We start from the raw sequence: 16,948 nt of genomic DNA, 5'->3' as shown, positions 1-16,948 counted from the left end.
AAAGAGGCTCCTATTGGATAATTACTGCAGGTTGGGATCTTTCAGCTGGCAATAAGTTATTTAACCCCCAATGATGCAACGAGCAGCTTCTCAACAACTGCTTCAAGGATGAGCTGTGCAACCATTATTGAAACTGGAAGGTTTTGAGGGGAACCATCGTCTTTGAGGGGGAAATGTAGGCGGAGAAAAGGTTTGGTGGAACCAAATGGTCTAAGGCAACAGCAGAACTCAGGACTGTGTTTCATAGTGAGAGGAAGAATGTTTCCACATGAGATCAAGAGACTGAAGAGCTGTGGAGCCTTGAGAAAACCACCAATCAGTGAGGCTGATCAGGACTGAAGGGTTCAGGTTGCTGAGGGGCATGAAGATCAGACTGAAGCCATTGAAGGAGGTCAGCTGGTCTGGTGAGTCCAGATTTATCCTGGTCCATCAGGGTAAGAAGTGATTCTCCCATCATGCCTGGTGCCTCCTGGACCAGCATGGGGGAAGTTCTGATCTGGGGTTGCTGCAGTTGCTCTGGTCCAGGTTCAGCAACATTATGAATCCAAAGAATGAGACCAGATTCAGAAAACATCACTTTTTTTTTTTTTTCCAAACCTGAATGGGCTCGTCCGGCATTCAAACCCAGGACCTCTTACACCCTAAGCAAGAATCATACTCCTAGACCTAGACCAACGACCCACAGGTAGGAGGCTCTGAAGAAAAGCTTCTCCAGCACATCCCGAAGGTTCTGAACATGGTTCAGGTCTGGACTCTGGTGGCCAAAAATGCTGCCTGATGCTCCCTGAACCCGTCTGTCTCCATCCGAGCCTGAGGAATCCTGACAGCCATCTTGGAATATGCTGGATCCATGAGGGGAAAAACCATCCATTGATGGAATCACCTGGTCATTCAAGAGCATCAGATCTCATTTTCAACCACCAGAGACCAGACCTGAACCCTGGTGACAATCTGGAGAAAGCTTTGTGCACACTACTTCTGTAAATGCACAAATGATTTACATCTGCGTAGAAGAGCCTTGTTACATTTCATATTTAAAGGCAGAAGCTGAGCAAAGGTTTAATCTGGATGACTGTTTGGGCAGCCTCACAAATTAGTGCATTTTCAGCACTTTTTACCTCCACTTTTCCGTCCTGCTTTTGAAACGACCACATTTTGCTGCCATGTTTAAAATGGCTCTCTTCCAGGTTTTTACAGGAACTGGTGGATCCCATTGCTTATAATTTTCACGTCCACTTTCATCTGTGGCTGTGCATGAAGCTTCAACACCACTTCATCATCGGCTGAGCCATCCGGTATGAGCCTGGTCCTACTCAAGGTTTCTTCCTGTTAAGACAGTTTTTCCCTGCCACTGTTGCTTGTTGGAGGTCAGGACCTGGGATTCTGTAAAATGCCTGGAGTCAGATGTCTAACAAAAGCTGAATTAAATTAGAGATGTCTTCATTTTTAGCGATGACAGTTGCTCTTAATAATTCTATTTTTTTTATTAAAAGACACAAATAAACACTGTTAGTGTGAAGCATCATGCAAGGAAATTAGAGAATCAGAATCAAATAATCAAGATGATTATGTGTTATGTTCACTTTTCACCAACTTGCATAGAAGAAAGTACGTAGCCTTTCTAACACTCTATGGACATACAATACGCAGATGTGCTTGAATTTTATTTCCTAATTTAATGAATTGTTAATGTAATTGAGGTCGGCACTTCTTTTCCTTGCCACAGATGGCTTTATATTGCTTCTTGAAGCACCCAGGGAGGGCAGACCTCAGCTGCTCATTTCCCCACATTTTATCACTTACACAGGTAGTAATAGCAGTAGCAGCCCCATTGCTCTGATCTTCTAGAGATCAAAAGTCAAATCTGGAGCATCGCCACAATTGGATCAGCTCCTCTGTCGCCCGTTTCCTCAGAATTTAATTGAAATCCGTTCATAACTTTTTGAGTTATTCTGCTAACAGCCAGACAGACGGACAGATTGAATTGTTCTCATAATCTCCTCGGCGGAGGTAATAACCTGTGAGCTCCACATGAGATTAGAATGAGGAAGTAGACAAATGAAATTCTCAATTAAAGTGTTTGATTACCTCACTGATCAGCCAGTTATATAACCAAAACATCGAGATGATCAGATCTTCCTATTAATTGCACTTGTGTTTCTTTTTAAGCTTCTCTTTGCATTACCAGAGAGGTTTTCTGGTTCCCTTCATACCGGTTTTGCCTGAATGTATAGCGGCGATTCTTGCTGCTTTTTTCTTATTCTTGGTTAGCTCTGAAAACTGCTGGGTGTAGAGACGGTTTGTATATTGAAGTTCTGGTGTAATAAATTTCTGACATTTTGTTTTCGTGAGCTCATCTATGTCTGGGTTCAGATTATAACCCTGAATTACAGCTGCCCCATACTGGAATGGCTTTAATCCAGCATCTTTTATGTGTGCAGGGTCAACTGCTTCACCTTCTTTCAAGCAAGTATGACTTAGCTTGGCCTGAAGCTGTCTGAGCTTCAATACTTCTCTTTTCATTTGCTCTTTCCCAATCTGACTCTCCACTTTGTGCCAGAATGTGGCGTTAAAGTGCAGGTAGATCCTCCAGTCTAAAGCATTCCACCTCTTGATCTTCTCTGTAGTGTTCGGCGAAAGCGCGTGTCGCGTTTGTTTACTGCGACTATTTAGTTTAAAGGAAAGCACATCTTCCAGCGACCAACAGAGGGCGTGCTTGAGTAAGATCATGGACTCGTCAAAGTATTCAGAGATGAGAATAAGATGGAAGTCTCGCTGAATTGCTGCAATGGCCACCCTGGCTCTGTCCCTGAAATCTACGGCATCTTCATTGACATTGTTCTCAAATCCAAAGTCAAAGGCCAAAACGTTGCGAGCATAATGATTGTTGGTAATAGAGGTGTTATAACTTCTCCAACTGTTTTCTAGGAAGCTGTCGAGGCTGCGTGTCTTTTGGAAGGCTGGGATGCTCTTGTAGTAGGTAAAAATAGACTCCATCATGGAAACTGGATGTCTCAGGATTGAAAAGTAGAAAGTATCTGCAGGCATCACTTTAGCCACCTGTGAAACAACACAGGAAATGAACTTTAGATTTTAATACATTAAATAATAAAGGAAGGAAACATCGAATGACTTATTTATTATATCTGTTTATTATACCTCTTCCCCCTGAACTCACCTCAGATTTCCTGAACCTCATGTGGTTGCACATGATGTTGAACTCTTTCACACTCCTGCTGCTGACACCTTCCACAAAATGGGAGGCAAAGAAGTGCGGATAAAATAACTGACTGTGTTTGTTCAGAGGGAGGGCAAAGGTCAAGTTCCTACTCTCGCCGTAACGGTAGAGGATGTTTAAAATGGTGCTGCTTGCTGTTTTGTGCGTCTTGAGGAAAAAAATGTGAGACTTGGGTTGGCAAGTTGTGTCTTTGAAGGACTTTGTAGGACTAAGAGTGTTTGTTGGACGTTCCCTGGTACTAACTGAACTAGAAGGACCTCTGCTCGCCTTGTTTCTACGTTTTGACAGGAAGCGTTTCCGAGGTAAAACTTCTGCTGCCACCCCAGAGCGCGGAGCAAGGTTTATTCTATCCATGCCTGTCTGTAACGACAGACTCTCGAATCCTTGGTTCGGATGATGAAGATGATGTGACAAAGCCTGGGACGTTTCTGGAAGATCAGAGGTTTTTGCTGACTTATCCACAGGTCTCTCTTTCTGCCAATGGCCACCTTCCCAGGCATCGTGCACAGCAGATGGCTGCTGATCTTTGTTAGCAGCCCTCGGATGCGGCTGGCCTGGAAACTTGTAATTCCTGTGAGGAGTCATAAACATAATTAAACCAAAAAAACATTGAAATACAATACGTTGAGTCTAACGTGATGAACACGGTCCGTGACGTGGTCCAGATAAATGATCAAAGCAAGTCAACCAGCTTCACACTCAGTTATCCGGTTTATGACAAGTGAAGTTCTTACTCACTGTCAAATGAGTGCACAGAAACACTGAGGTAAAGGAGCTCATAACTTTATTAGCATGCATCCTTCTTCGCGTGCTCTTGCATGGCCTCTTCTGTGTCACATCTAAAGCTTTCCCACAACAACACAGACGGGAATTTACAATCGTGAGGAATCTGGAGTCGTTAATGATATCTGTTGCAGGGAGACTTTAGAATTAAGTGTAGGTTCTATGCAGAGCTGTATGAACATGGGTTACACTCTAGTTACAAACATTTATGTCCATCTGGTGGCATTTGGATTGTTTTAATGAGGACTTGTAAAAACATTGTTATTTATGATTTTTTTTCTTAATTTGTTTGGCAAAAAAGAGAAAACAGCTGTTCTGGACTGATTCCCCAAGTAGTGTTATGTTATATATTTTTGGAAGTGCACGTCAGACTACCGTTTGGGTGAGAGAGTGGTCCCAACACACATAAAGCAGAACAAGGGCAGTTCACAGTTAAAGGGAACCTGGAAACACGACTAAAGCTACTTTTCCCAAAAATTTTTAAAGGACAATTCCAGACCCATATTTTTTTCTTCTTAATTGTATGGTCCCTTATGCACAATTCATTAATACATATTTTAACCAAAAGAACTTTTATTTCATGACATAATTTTGTACTCTGTGGTTCTACTCATGCGCAAAGACACTGAGCATCTCAATTGGTTATCAAACACACGCCCAATGACCCTGTTCCTCCGCACCTCTTAAAGGTTTTCCCCACCGTTGGGCCATATTTACACAACATCATTAATAGCCGTCTGTCCTCTGGAGTGGTTCCTTTAAATTTTAAACATGCACTTGTGCAGCCACTGATTTAGAAAAAACCCTGGACTGGATCCTGCTATTAAGGCAAATATTAGACCCATTTCTAAGTTGTCCTTTCTTTCCAAAATCTTAGAGACGATTGTCTACTCTCATGGACAGAATCAGCACTTTTAAGAGATTTCTAACGATGTCTTTTTAGCTAACAGCTCTGCAGTTGATTCAGTGGACAATGACATCCTAAATGCTCATTTGGCCCAGGTCCTACTTGTCTCATTGGACATTCTGTGTCAGCCTTGGTGACTCTGTGCCCTCCATAGGGGTCCCACAGGGTTCAGGGCTCTTTTATACTCTTTATATCTTGGTTCCATTCCCAGGAAGCATGACATTTTATTCCACTGTTATGCTGATGACAGCCAGATCTATCTCCCTCTGAAAAAGGCTGATTCCTCCCTGATCAAGCTGCTGCTTAATTCTTTAGATGCGTTAAGGCGTCGATGGTTCTAAACTTTTTAAATTTCAATGATAAAAGCACTATTGTACCTCGGCCGACTACACACCCAGCCGATCTCTCAGATCAGCTGACCAGCTCCTCCTGAGGGTTCCCAAAACTAGGCTGAAGCTCTGAGGGGACCGAGTCTTTTCTGTTACAGCTCCAAAACTGTGGAATGAACTGCACATGAGACAGGCCTCCTCACTGTCCAATTTTAAAAGTCACCTATTTTCTCCGGGTTCTCACACCACGTAGATTGTTGATTTTATGTGCACAGACATTTAACCTGGGGTGGATAGTCTATGGATGTATTATGTTTTTATCTTTGGTATTATATATCTTTATTATGTTTTATATGTGGGAAACAACTGACGTCACACGCAGCACACATGCGTCATCTACATTTTGCTCAGCGTTGTTAGCAACGTGTCAAAGTTGTGGTTTCGGGACAAATGAACAACTCAGAGAGTATTCAAAATTAAATATAGTCACAATATAGTTTTATAATAACGAAATATATTTTTTAAAAGCCATAAAACTAAAAATACTTAATTTTGGTCAGGGATTGTCCTTTAAATAAAACACTGCTTGCAGTTGTTATTAAAAGCATTGAGGATTGTTAGGAAACAGTTTTATATCTGCAATATTGTGTTTGGAACAGAAACTGGCTGTGCAACAGCTCCAGGATGGACACACAAGCATGAACTTCAGCGCGGACAAAGCCTGAAATCATTCTCTTGTCCACGTGGGATTATGTGGTGTAACGTTACCTGGCCTGGTGAGCAACAAAGGTCTGAATAGCAATGCAAATCACAAAGATGATGAATAAAATCCACAGAGAATGATGTCTGCTGCATAGGCCTCTTCTTGCACACCTGCAGGGAGTCAGTACAAAGCACAAGTACAAACACACTAGCCATGAAACTGGGAATTATGGGTCACCGAGTTAAAGACAGTCCACTGCTGGGTTCTTATCAGTCACACTTTAATACCTAAGTGCAATTTAGAGTTTCCAATCAGCCTAATGTGCATGCTTTCAGTGTGGGAGGAAACCCGAGTACCAAGAGAAAACTGAGAACGGCTACTGCAGCCCAATCACAGCTGCGGCAGCTGAATCCAAACAATCCTTTGTTCATGTCAGGTGCCGCAACGATCAGATTTTGGACGAGAACTAAAAGATAATAATGTACTTGATGAGGTGTACCCTTTAAAATGTCCCCATCAAATTCTCAAAATCACTGCAAATGAGATCTAACAGCATATTTCAGCTCCTGGCCAGCTCTGCAAAAGTTAAAATAACTTAACTGAAAATAACTTTCAACTGGAATTTTATTTCTTCTTGTGAACCAAGACACTGTTTTTATAAAACAACTGCAGGGTTGACACATTTTTAAAAGCAATATGCTACAATCCTCCAACTGTGTAAAATCACATACTGTCAAATACTGTTCATGATTTTGTAAAAGTAAAAAGTAGACCAGTTAACATTTCCAGGAACTATTCAAGTAAAAGGCATGTATGGAACGGAGACAGCAACTATATGTGGAACGTAAAAAAAAAAAAATCACTTTTTGTCTGTGATGTTTCCCAGCATACACTGTATTTTACCATGGAACTAAATTAGTGTACTTTTCATAATAACGAGTCATCATGAAAAATGGGAGTTTTGTCCCTCCCTAAATGGCAGAACTACTGTACATGCCCAGGTCTAACAGAAGAGACAACTAGGCTGCACGGATAAATGACGTTTAAATAAGTTTATTTTGGATCAGTGGAGGAAATTTTCAACGGAATTAATAAAAAGAGTTTGCGCAAAGTGCGCGCAGATGTCGTTTCGGCTTTTAGCGCAACATGATAAATGGTCAGGTGGAAAATGCGCAGTATCGGTAACGGAGCAACATGAGAGGACTTACGAGGACCCAACGCTCAGATCTCTGATCCACTTAGTCAGTAAGGAAAACATCATCTTCCCGGTAAACAACTCCGGTTCTGACCCGATCCCAGTCCTGCCAGCGCGCTCTCTTTCGCTCACTCCCTTCTTTCTCTCTCTCTCTCTCTCTCTCTCTCTCTCTCTCTCTCTCTCTCTCTCTCTCTCTCTCTCTCTCTCTCTCTCTCTCTCTCTCTCTCTCTCTCTCTCTCTCTCTCTCTCTCTCTGTCTGTCTGTCTGTCTGTCTGTCTCTCTGGCTGAAACGTGTCAGAACCTGCGCGTCTTCGGAATCATGGAGGTCAGTCGGACAGGAGAAATGTGCTTACTTAAACCCTCAGTTTGGAGCTCAATAAACAAGTTTCTGCCAACCTAAACTGTATAAGATGCTGTTTTCAGCCATCGTGGTGCACTCGCTGTGTCATGGGTAAAATTTAGAACATTTGCTATTCTCCCCGAGGTGCTGAAGCATTGCTGACATTATTCAGTGAGGGGTTTTCAAAGTTAAAGGGTCTGGGAGGACGTTTCTCCCCATAAATACTCTATCCCTGTGTTTATGGAAAATAATTGAATAATTTTCACTAGTCATTTACATTTGTAAATGACGCCAACTGTATACATACAGGATAGATGATTTTTCCTTTTTCTGTTTTTTGTGTTTAACTATAAATGGATTTGTATATCCTGTCTCTTGGCTACATTAATATTCTATTAATTCTAAGACATTTTTCTAAAGCTAAAAAAAAGCTTGTATTCTTGTGCTATGGATGGTTTGGTTGTGATGACATGGGAAGATAACTAACCAGTAGTGAAATTTAAGTATTGAACTTTCCCTCTGAGGCTTTGACATGCAGGAACAGATTAACTTGCCTTAATTTCACTGTCAGTTTATCTTTCAAACTCCAAGTTTAACTGTGGTTGGCCTTTAGGGATTTTTTTCGAACAGAATGAAATATAACTGCACGTCCAACCAAAAAAAGGAATTAAAAAGGTAGTGACCTAGAAGCAATCACAGTCTAATTCATTTCATACTAATAGCTTTATTTAGATTACCGTATTTTCTGGACTATATGTCGCTCCGGAGTTTAACACACACAGACACACAAAATTCTGTTAAGTTCTAATCATATTCTGGTATGAGACAAATAACCTGGAACATTCACCCATGTAATATCTTGTCAACAATGTGGATCCTCTCACTGGGGGGTATCATATTTTTCACTGCTGACACGCCTCCAGCATTTTCCAAAGGATGAATTTTAACCCAATATTTTAACGTTTCACATAACAAAAAGCATTTTGGGCCCAGGACAATTTCTTAGGATATTGCTGCAATCGTCTTATTTTTGTCAACATGTATAAGTTTGCCATATCACAAATGGACTACCGTTACTCATAATCAATCAATAAATTAATCAATCTTTATTTATATAGCGTCTGTTACAACCATTGCAAACATTAGTGAGCTGTGAACATTTTTGATCCGCCTCAGGCCTCTCCACTTCCAGTGGAATCGAGAATTTGGCTTAGAATCCAAATTCTTTGTAAGATTCATTGTAAGACATTTCAGCCTTCTTATGGGTCTGACATTTTGACATATGTATACGCTCCCACAACGGTCACTGAGGTCAGCCAAGCAGTTACTTTTCTCGGTTTCTCAGACTCCAAATCTTTCCTGACCCCCCCCCCCCCACCCCCCGTTTTACCTTGTGATACTTTCACTTTTAGTCTTTTAGTCCATTTTTCCCCGTTTGATTGAAATTCACATTATTTCGTAAAACATTCTGTTTTAAATGGGTCGATCACTGGTTGTCCTGCACTCAAAAGACGCTACTGTCACAGTTACAGTTTTGTCTTTTATACTACACACCATTCTTTTCAATGTGTGTAAAAAAACTGGAGGACTAGACTTTCTCAATCTCAGCAGGTATGTGTGAATGTGGTCAGATGGTCTTTGTGTGTGTGTGTGTTTGTGTGTGTGTGTTTGGTTGTGTCTGCGTGCACGTGTGTGGGAGAGAGATCATCCTCCAACTCAGCTCTCAGTTACAAATCATTTGGACTTGACTGGGTGACCATAGAAACCTTTTTTCCAAACACATTAAATTGCTTCATCAATAAATGCTCTTTTCTTTTTCTTTCTAGGGCATTTGTCATATGTACATATAAGACATTAAAATCTACATAGGCATGATATTATATTGTCAAAATGGGGCTTATTAAATGGAGAAAGTTTTCTATGTCTATTCTACGTCATAATTTCCTCATAGATAAGAGATACGTTGTTGTGGTTTCTAAGGGTACAGTGTGGAGTATGTTAGTTTGTTACGTTTTTCATGTAAAAGTTTTGCCCTTAATGTAATATATTTTTAACATAAGTCTAGGAAAGTACTCTTTTCTGACTGCAGAATAGCAAATTTCACCCAAGTGATTTTTTCTCAATCAATCAATTTTTATTTATATAGCATCTTTTACAATCAAAATTGTTTCTAGGCGCTTTACAGAATCCCAGAGCCTGACCCCCAATCAAACAGTTGCAAGGAAAAACTCCCCTTTAACAGTTTTGCAGAATTTACAGAAGAACAGAGCAATGTCCAGAGTGGTGGTTCAAGTTCACAAAATTCAAAATTTATTTCCTATAATTTGAAATCTAGATCTACTGTTTCTAAGTCAAGTCTCAATTCTCATTCAACTCCAAGATGGTCGCAGTTTCCACATGGTCCTTTTAAGGGTGTGGCCGCTCCTCCCGCCCCTGGGGTCAATGTATTAACCTTCTAGTGTCCAAAGAGCTGTGCTCTCCATTCCTCACAGCTCCATCCAGTGCCCAGGTGTGGAACTACTTGAAAAAAGGTTGTTAGTCCTCCATTTCACATAAGTTCCAACAAACAGGAAGAAAACTTGAGCAGAACCAGGCTCATGTAGGGGGACCCTCCTGCTGATGGACTGATGGGAAGAGAGGAGAGGGGGAAGGGAAGGAGAGGAGAGGAGAGGTAGAGGAGAGAATAGGCACACATAGTCCACAGAGTACATACAGAAATACATCATATTTAGTAAAGTAGGTTGCCGGTTCTGTGGTTCTTGGGCACTGTTAGCAGCTCTCTGTGCTTCTTTTGTGCTGCAGAAGGGGGATGAAGACACACAGGTCCATGGGTGTTAGGGGACTTTTGGTTTACAGAAGATTTCTTTGTCTTCATGAACGGAGGTAAAATGAGCTGCAAGAGATGCCCTCACAGGGTGAACATGGCATTGTGTAAATGCTGACTCACACACACTCACACACACAGATTTGCCCAAATACCTGTGGTTGCACTACACATAATACTATCTGGAAAAGAAAAAGAGAAAGAAGTTGAAGGGCTAAGGGGATTTGTGTCTGGCAGCATTGAATGAGCATAGCATGAAAGTAGCATAGGTCATTTTTCAAATAAATAGATTCTGTACAGAATCCACCCTCCAAATTTTGATTCTCCCAATTCTTTGTCATCTTCATAGATATGTGTCATCTATCCCTCACAAAAATCTGTCCAGTATATTTGATTCTAGGTCCAGAGACACGTTAGAAGGAGAACTAGAAAAGATGTCTTCGACATTTTTAATCACATCTGAAAACATTAATTTTAGTTATAATCTGTAAACTGATGGAAAATGAAATCTCATTATTTCTCAATGTTTTGATGTGTTTAGCAAGAGACCACTTTACCCGTCATATATGTAGTTCCAGTTTGCATCAATCTTTTTTTTTTATCAGTCTTTATTTATATAATGATTGTTCCAATCAAAATTGTCTCTAGGTGCTTGAAATAATCACAGGGCCCCAACAAGCAACAGTGGCATGAAAAAGGTTTATCCTCAGCAGAGGAAGGTTGCACAAAATGACAAAAAGTACCACCAAAATAAAAGCACGACAAAATAACTTATCCCTCAGAATAAACACAGAATAAAGTGATACCACAGCTTGTATGGTGTCATGATATTATCCGTTAACCCCTATTTGAAAACAACACACTGTGGCAGTGGAGCATTAGCTAGTGTCCCCACTAAGGAGGTTTAATGTTGAAAACTGCTGTCCAAAATGAAATCAGTTTCAGCTCCTGATTTCTAGTCTGATCCTGGCAAACATCAGGTCATGCTTACCAGATGTTGGGCCCGACCTACTGCATCTATTTTTGCTCTCTGTTGTCAGCAAGACTTACTGCTTAATGATTCCAGTCAGCAGTTCCCAGTATTGTCGCACTCTCTCATAGTAACTTGGCAAATTGAAATTTTGATCACATGTCAGGCATAATGCTTTTTCAGTACTCGGTCAGAATTACCACATAATTATCCGTTAGCCTCTGACAAACGGCAGCTCTCTTTCTGTAATGGGTATTTTGCCACAATGTTATAAAGGATTCTGGTCCCATACACAATTTCTCTCCTGAACCATCTCTGCAGACACTACCCTTCAACATTGCATTTAAATACAGGTCAAAGAATTTCCAGATTGAATATGGAATGTGGGAAATGACCCCCCTAATTATAATTATTATTATTTGTTGTTGTTATTATTATTGTTGTTCTTGTTCATTTAATTTTTTTACTTGAAAACTGGAAGGGACTCTCATTTTTGATAATGTAAGCAATGAGCCGTCTGTTCTTGTTTTTCCTAACTGTACCCCATTTGGCTCTCAAACATCTTGATTTTCCACTTTTCCTGCATTTTCCTCTGTCATCGTCATCAGATACTTTTAAACCACAAGTTTGTGAAAAATGGAAAACCTGAAATGATGAGACATTAATGTGCACGCCCACATGCAAGCACACACACACACACACACACACACACTCAAACACAGGCAAAATGCTTTGCATGTACAGTATTGGTAATACTATGACAGTAATCATTTAGACATCCCAAGAGGATAATTAAGTAAAAATGACTGGAGTATGAGCTTTGCCTGCATTGCCAAATTCAAGTTGGAAATAACTTGTTACAAATTTGGCACTTTTCACTTGTTCTTTGTATTTCTATGGAAAAAAATACAATCATCCAGCTGTGTCTGGAGCAGTCTGTCGATGAGTGTGCTGAAGCTAACATAACACTTAATACCTCTAAATCTATTTTGGGCTAATTTCTGGTATATTTTACAATAAAACATCAACACAGAGTTCAGAACCTTTAACAAGAACTCATTGGAACTGTGGAAAACACAGAATAACTGCCCCAGAGCCCTAGTTAGTATTAAATGCAGCTTACATGTACCAAACAGACAATTCTCCATTGTCATGAATCCATAGGTAGATCATAACATTCTGACAATGGCTTGAGATGTGTGCCTCTATGTGGTCTGTGCCATTAGACACCTTTCATGTATAGATGGAATCGCAGTGACATTGCTTCACAGTAACGTGCAGCCCAACAGATCCTGTGCACACAATCAAAAGTTCTGGAACTGGTCCCACCTGTTGAGGCAAGATATGTGCCATTTTTCACAGTGGTATAAAGTAGTGTATCCCAGCCAACACTTAGCATGATTTATCGCCCAAATCATCAAGAACAATGATTTTTAAAAAAGGAACTTTGACTTATTCAGGACAGAACCTACCTCAGTTATGTTTTTTTAATAGAACCTGTAAATGATAGGTAAGATTCTAAAGCAACAAGCTAAATAATTTAACCAAATGAGGAGGATCATCTTGTTCACTGATTGAGCTCAGATGACACTGTAACCTTATCTTTGGAAAGCCTCTGAAAAAAAGCTGGCTAAGAGTCTCTGTATTTTATTACACTTTGTCAAATTTCATTTTAACAACATTGGTTAGGGGGCATTAATATAATACTTTCATGAAATATCAGCAATTTATCGTCGAATTGAACCTACAATGTACTTCTTGTTCAGCTAATTATTCCACTAAATAACTGCAACTTGGTCAGAAAGGGAAATCCAAGTTGGATTTTTACCCAATCCTCCAGATCTGCTATTACTATGATACCCAGCTCATCTCAGTAACCTACATATGAAGTAGGATTGCTACATAATTTTAGCAGCATCCTCACTGCTCTTTGCCACTTCAAAAAAGTCAAATACCTCAAGAAAAGAAGGAAGGACATTTATACAAACACAATAAACACAAATCCCTGTGTATTTTATCCGTACTGGTTGATGCAAAAACAACATAGAAACACTGGTTAATATGAAAATTCACACAAATCAACGGCCCAAGGTAACCTTTTCAATTTGTGTGGTACCTGAGCAGCCAGTTAATTGTTAGTGGACAGTTGTAAGGAATAGTAATATACAGAATACAGAACAATTCCTTGCATAATGTCTCTATGTTTCTACGGTGTGGACTCTAGCCTTGATGCACAATATAGATAGCTTTAAACTTCAGCAGCCAATGTTAAGGCAGACAATGTTAAGGAATGGTGTGATGGAAACAGTAATAGTTTATCAGTTTTGCATATTATTGTCCTATTAGTGTCCTTGAGGAAGTAAGCTCAGTTGTCCAACATGGATGACAGCATAGCTATCACCCTCCTTTCCTTTACCCCCTCCACCGAATCAAGGTGGCAACCCAAGAGAAAGCTGGCCATCCTCAACAGTAAGTCCAGATTCTTCTGGTCAAGGCAGAGATGCTGCCTAGCCAGCGACACAGTCAATAGAAAATGGCTGATGGCACCACTGAGTGTTAAAAATGTGTGAGTCCCTTGTAAGGTAAAGGACTTTGGCCTCTTGAGCAGGAACAGCAAGCATTGTTTTCACAGGTGCTAAATCAGGTACTTCTAACTTGCACCCTGTTATACCATCTGAGCTACTCAGGAAGTTTGCTACAGCATGTTGTTAGAAAAACACACATTTCTTGAAGGACTATAATTTAAAACAAAAATAAAATGTGGAGAAAGCTAAATGAGAGACCTGCTATCACTCATTAACACAAAGGGGGTAGAGCAGTTTTTCACCGAAGTAGATGTTGTTCAAGATGGAGGACAGCATAACTGTTCACATCTCTTTCAATTTCTCCAATGAATTAACATAGCAGCAAAAGAGAGAGAACTAGCCATCCTCATCAGAGCAGTCAAAAGAAAAAGCACCACTGAGTCTTATAAATGTCTGAGAGGTACACCTTGTAAACCAAAGGACTTCAAACTCCTGAGCAGGTAGTCTGTCATGACCATTGTGGTTCTTCAGGCTTTTTTCCCCCCAGCAGGTTTGACACAGGCAATTGGCCCTTTTTACAGTTAACTTTGTGTTGATGCTTATGCTGCTGAAAGCACAAGAGAAAAAAAGGGCAGTGGCCCAGTTTTATACTTTTTCCAGTTCCTATCCACAACAAATCAAACTCACTCATGTCTCTGGTCCATTCCAGTCGGATGCGGATTAATAAAAAACTGATGTTTGTTTAGAGACATGGTCTCTAAACTACCCCAACAAATAGCACTTACCCCATTTACTAATTACAAGTCAGTGCCAGTGTTTGGGTGATTTTTGTGAATAACTTGTTCATGTCACGTTTCTTTTTTTACAGTGAAGAGGAATTCACAATCAAGACAACCCCAAAAAGAAGCACTTTTGAACATGATAGTCAACAGTGTTTCCATTTGAGGTCTTCTGGGTGTGATCTGCTCCACTGTACATTACAGGTTGTTGCTTTAGTCAACTACAGCCGCCCCAACAGATAGCACTTACTGATATCACATGACAAGTGAATGCTAAATTTGAGGGAACAATAAAGACTTGCCAGTACTTTTCTCAGTGCCTCTGACATTACTTGTTTTCAACCAACATCTTGGTCAAATGTCAGTAAAAGTACCCCAACAAGTAGCACTTACCGCATTTAGTATTTCCAAGTCAGTGCTCGTGTTTGGGTAATTTTTGTGACTAACATTCAATTTGTGTGTCATTTTTGTGTCCAAATTGTGGCCATAATTTACTGTAGGCGAATTCACAAACAAGATAACCCCAAAGAGAAGCACTTTTGATTTTCAACAGTGTCTCAATTTGGGGCCTTCTGGATATGACTACCTCATTGATAGCATACATTTCAGTTTTATACTTTTTCCAGTTCCTATCAATAACAAATCAAACTCACTCATGTCTCTGGTCCATTCACTGCTCACGTCAGGCAGACCAGACTTCTTGATTTTATTTTCTCATCATGTGGAATCCAGTTTGTGTCTCTTGCTTTTGGTTTCCAGAAGCAGTGGCTAACAGTTGCTTCCACGGTACTGTCCATTTTAAGCACTACCCATAGCCGTGTCCACGCCTACATTCATGCAGAAATGAAAGGTGCAAATTGTTCACAATTGACAATTTTACTATGAATACATTGAAACTCACTGGTCACTGAAGCCCTTAACGACTCCAGACAATTGTTTTCACAAAGGCAGTAATGCATTGTTTACCCAGTTTGAATCAGCTTGTAAGGCATGCACACAAACACGAGAAGGAAATGTAGAAATAAAGATTTCATAAATTCTATGCGGATGATTAAAAAACTGATGTTTGTTTAGAGACATGGTCTTTTGTCAAATGTCAGTAAAACTACCCCAACAAATAGCATTTACCCCATTTACTAATTACAAGTCAGTGCCAGTGTTTGGGTGATTTTTGTGACTAACTTGTTCATGTCACGTTTCTTTTTTTTACAGTGAAGAGGAATTCACAATCAAGACAACCCCAAAGAGAAGCACTTTTGAACATGATAGTCAACAGTGTTTCCATTTGAGGTCTTCTGGGTGTGATCTGCTCCTCTGTACATTACAGGTTGTTGCTTTAGTCAACTACAGCCGCCCCAACAGATAGCACTTACTGATATCACATGACAAGTGAATGCTAAATTTGAGGGAACAATAAAGAGTTGCCAGTACTTTTCTCAGTGCCTCTGACATTACTTGTTTTCAACCAACATCTTGGTCAAATGTCAGTAAAAGTACCCCAACAAGTAGCACTTACCGCATTTAGTATTTCCAAGTCAGTGCCAGTGTTTGGGTGATTTTTGTGACTAACATTCAATTTGTGTGTCATTTTTGTGTCCAAATTGTGTCCATAATTCACTGTAGACGAATTCACAAACAAGATAACCCCAAAGAGAAGCACTTTTGAACATGATAGTCAACAGTGTTTCCATTTGAGGTCTTCTGGGTGTGACTACCTCATTGATAGCATACATTTCAGTTTTATACTTTTTCCAGTTCCTATCAATAACAAATCAAACTCACTCATGTCTCTGGTCCATTCACTGCTCACGTCAGGCAGACCAGACTTCTTGATTTTATTTTCTCATCATGTGGAATCCAGTTTGTGTCTCTTGCTTTTGGTTTCCAGAAGCAGTGGCTAACAGTTGCTTCCACAGTACTGTCCATTTTAAGCACTACCCATAGCCGTGTCCACGCCTACATTCATGCAGAAATGAAAGGTGCAAATTGTTCACAATTGACAATTTTACTATGAATACATTGAAACTCACTGGTCACTGAAGCCCTTAACGACTCCAGACAATTGTTTTCACAAAGGCAGTAATGCATTGTTTACCCAGTTTGAATCAGCTTGTAAGGCATGCACACAAACACGAGAAGGAAATGTAGAAATAAAGATTTCATAAATTCTATGCGGATGATTAAAAAACTGATGTTTGTTTAGAGACATGGTCTTTTGTCAAATGTCAGTAAAACTACCCCAACAAATAGCACTTACCCCATTTACTAATTACAAGTCAGTGCCAGTGTTTGGGTGATTTTTGTGACTAACTTGTTCATGTCACGGTTCTTTTTTTTTTTACAGTGAAGAGGAAT

The 16,948-nt window shown here is 40.1% G+C and overlaps 1 protein-coding gene across 2 annotated transcripts; it reads right to left on the bottom strand.

Moving 5' to 3' along the window:
• Positions 1 to 1,633: 1,633 nt before the first annotated feature.
• Positions 1,634 to 7,294, bottom strand: gal3st2 (galactose-3-O-sulfotransferase 2). Of its 2 annotated transcripts, XM_029843413.1 has the most exons (4): positions 7,169 to 7,294; positions 6,026 to 6,130; positions 3,179 to 3,809; positions 1,634 to 3,060 (listed from the first exon to the last, which is right to left on the bottom strand). In XM_029843413.1, the coding sequence occupies exons 1-4, from the start codon at positions 7,219 to 7,221 to the stop codon at positions 2,182 to 2,184; spliced, it is 1,668 nt and encodes a 555-aa protein (XP_029699273.1). In that variant the 5' UTR covers positions 7,222 to 7,294; the 3' UTR covers positions 1,634 to 2,181. The 2 variants fall into 2 exon arrangements, with proteins under 2 accessions (XP_029699273.1, XP_011616540.2); XM_011618238.2 differs by lacking the exon at positions 6,026 to 6,130 and having other exon boundaries at positions 7,169 to 7,292.
• Positions 7,295 to 16,948: the final 9,654 nt, after the last annotated feature.

This window comes from Takifugu rubripes, chromosome 11 (genome assembly GCF_901000725.2).
Source record: "Takifugu rubripes chromosome 11, fTakRub1.2, whole genome shotgun sequence".
Lineage (NCBI taxonomy): Eukaryota > Metazoa > Chordata > Actinopteri > Tetraodontiformes > Tetraodontidae > Takifugu > Takifugu rubripes.
This window is presented reverse-complemented; position numbering and strand designations above follow the sequence as displayed.

Bases quoted from the DNA above. Each gene is read 5' to 3' on its own strand.
- gal3st2 (XM_029843413.1), bottom strand. From the start codon at position 7,221: ATGATGTTTTCCTTACTGACTAAGTGGATCAGAGATCTGAGCGTTGGG. The intron at 3,810-6,025 runs GTAACGTTACAC...GACTCCTCACAG, and splicing joins TTTGTTGCTCACCAGGCCAG to GAATTACAAGTTTCCAGGCC. The intron at 3,061-3,178 runs GTGAGTTCAGGG...GTTGTTTCACAG, and splicing joins TGAGGTTCAGGAAATCTGAG to GTGGCTAAAGTGATGCCTGC.